This window comes from Parus major, unplaced genomic scaffold (genome assembly GCF_001522545.3).
Source record: "Parus major isolate Abel unplaced genomic scaffold, Parus_major1.1 Scaffold599, whole genome shotgun sequence".
Lineage (NCBI taxonomy): Eukaryota > Metazoa > Chordata > Aves > Passeriformes > Paridae > Parus > Parus major.
In genome coordinates, this window is record NW_015379487.1 from 9,726 (window position 1) to 10,936 (window position 1,211).

General features: G+C 72.6%; 1 protein-coding gene across 1 annotated transcript in view; it reads left to right on the top strand.

The window, feature by feature from the left end:
- The window catches only part of ARHGAP35 (Rho GTPase activating protein 35), a gene marked incomplete at its 3' end in the record, with an annotated part of 6,646 nt that overhangs the window by 2,824 nt on the left and 2,611 nt on the right, over positions 1–1,211 (top strand). The window contains exon 2 of the mRNA XM_033511767.1: positions 2–1,205. Within this exon, the coding sequence (XP_033367658.1) occupies positions 2–1,205 (1,204 nt within the window). The remainder of the gene's footprint in view (position 1; positions 1,206–1,211) is intronic.

Genomic DNA, 1,211 nt, shown 5'->3' on the forward strand with positions numbered 1-1,211 from the left:
GCGGCGCCGCGGTGCTGCTGGAGCTGGCGGTGGGCTCGCAGCGGCGCCGCGTGGAGCTGTCGCTGCTCTCCTACCACGCGTCCTTCGGGCTGCGCAAGAACCGCCTGGTGCACGGCTACATCGTCTGCTACGCCGCCGGCCGCCGCGCCTCGCTGGCCACGCTGCGCGCCTTCCTGGCCGACGTGCAGGACATCGTGCCCGTGCAGCTGGTGGCGCTGAGCCACGGCCCGGCCGAGGCGGCCGACGCCGAGCTGAGCCGCGAGCAGCTGGCCGAGGGCGAGGAGATCGCGCAGGACATCGAGGCGCGCTTCGCGGCGCCGGCCTGCGGGCAGCAGCGCCTGGACGCCTTCCAGCCCTTCTTCAAGGACGCGCTGGACAAGAAGAACATGGTGGAGGCCGCCCACATGTACGACAACGCCGCCGAGGCCTGCGGCGCCGGCGAGGACGTCTTCAACTCGCCGCGCGCCGGCTCGCCGCTCTGCAACTCCAACCCGCCCGACTCCGAGGAGGACGCCGAGGCGCCGCCGGGGTACAGCCCCTTCCGCGAGGAGCCGGCGCCGCCCCGCGAGCTCTCCAAGCTGTCGGCGGAGCTGGAGGGCAACGACGCGCTGGCCTTCGTCTCGGTGCTGGGCGGCTTGGAGAGCAAGCTCAACAATAAAATCCCGGCGGTGGCGGCGCCGAAAGGCAAAGCCGAGCTGGCGTTCCTGGAGCAGGGCCGGCGGCGCTCGGTGTCGGCGTGGCCGGCCGGCGACTGCTTCGACCCGTCCGACTACGCCGAGCCCATGGACGCGGTGGTGAAGCCGCGCAGCGAGGAGGAGAACATCTACTCGGTGCCGCACGACAGCACCCAGGGCAAGATCATCACCGTGCGCAACATCAACAAGGCGGCCTCCAACGGCAGCGGCAACGGCTCCGACAGCGAGATGGACAGCGGCTCCCTGGAGCGCGGCCGCAGGGCTCCGGCCGCCGCCAAGCCGCTGCTGTACCGCGCCCGCTGCGCGCGGCTCGGCCGCTTCGCCGGCTACCGGCCCGGGCTGGGCGTGGGCAGCGACGACGAGCTGGGCCCGGGGAGGAAGAAGGACGAGGAGGTCGGAGGCCACGGGGGCTACAAGGGAGGGGACAACGCGGGGATGGCCTTCGAGGCGGCCGACGGGGAGGATCCGCGCAGGAGGAACATCCTGAGGAGCCTCAGGAGACCCACCAAGGTGGGG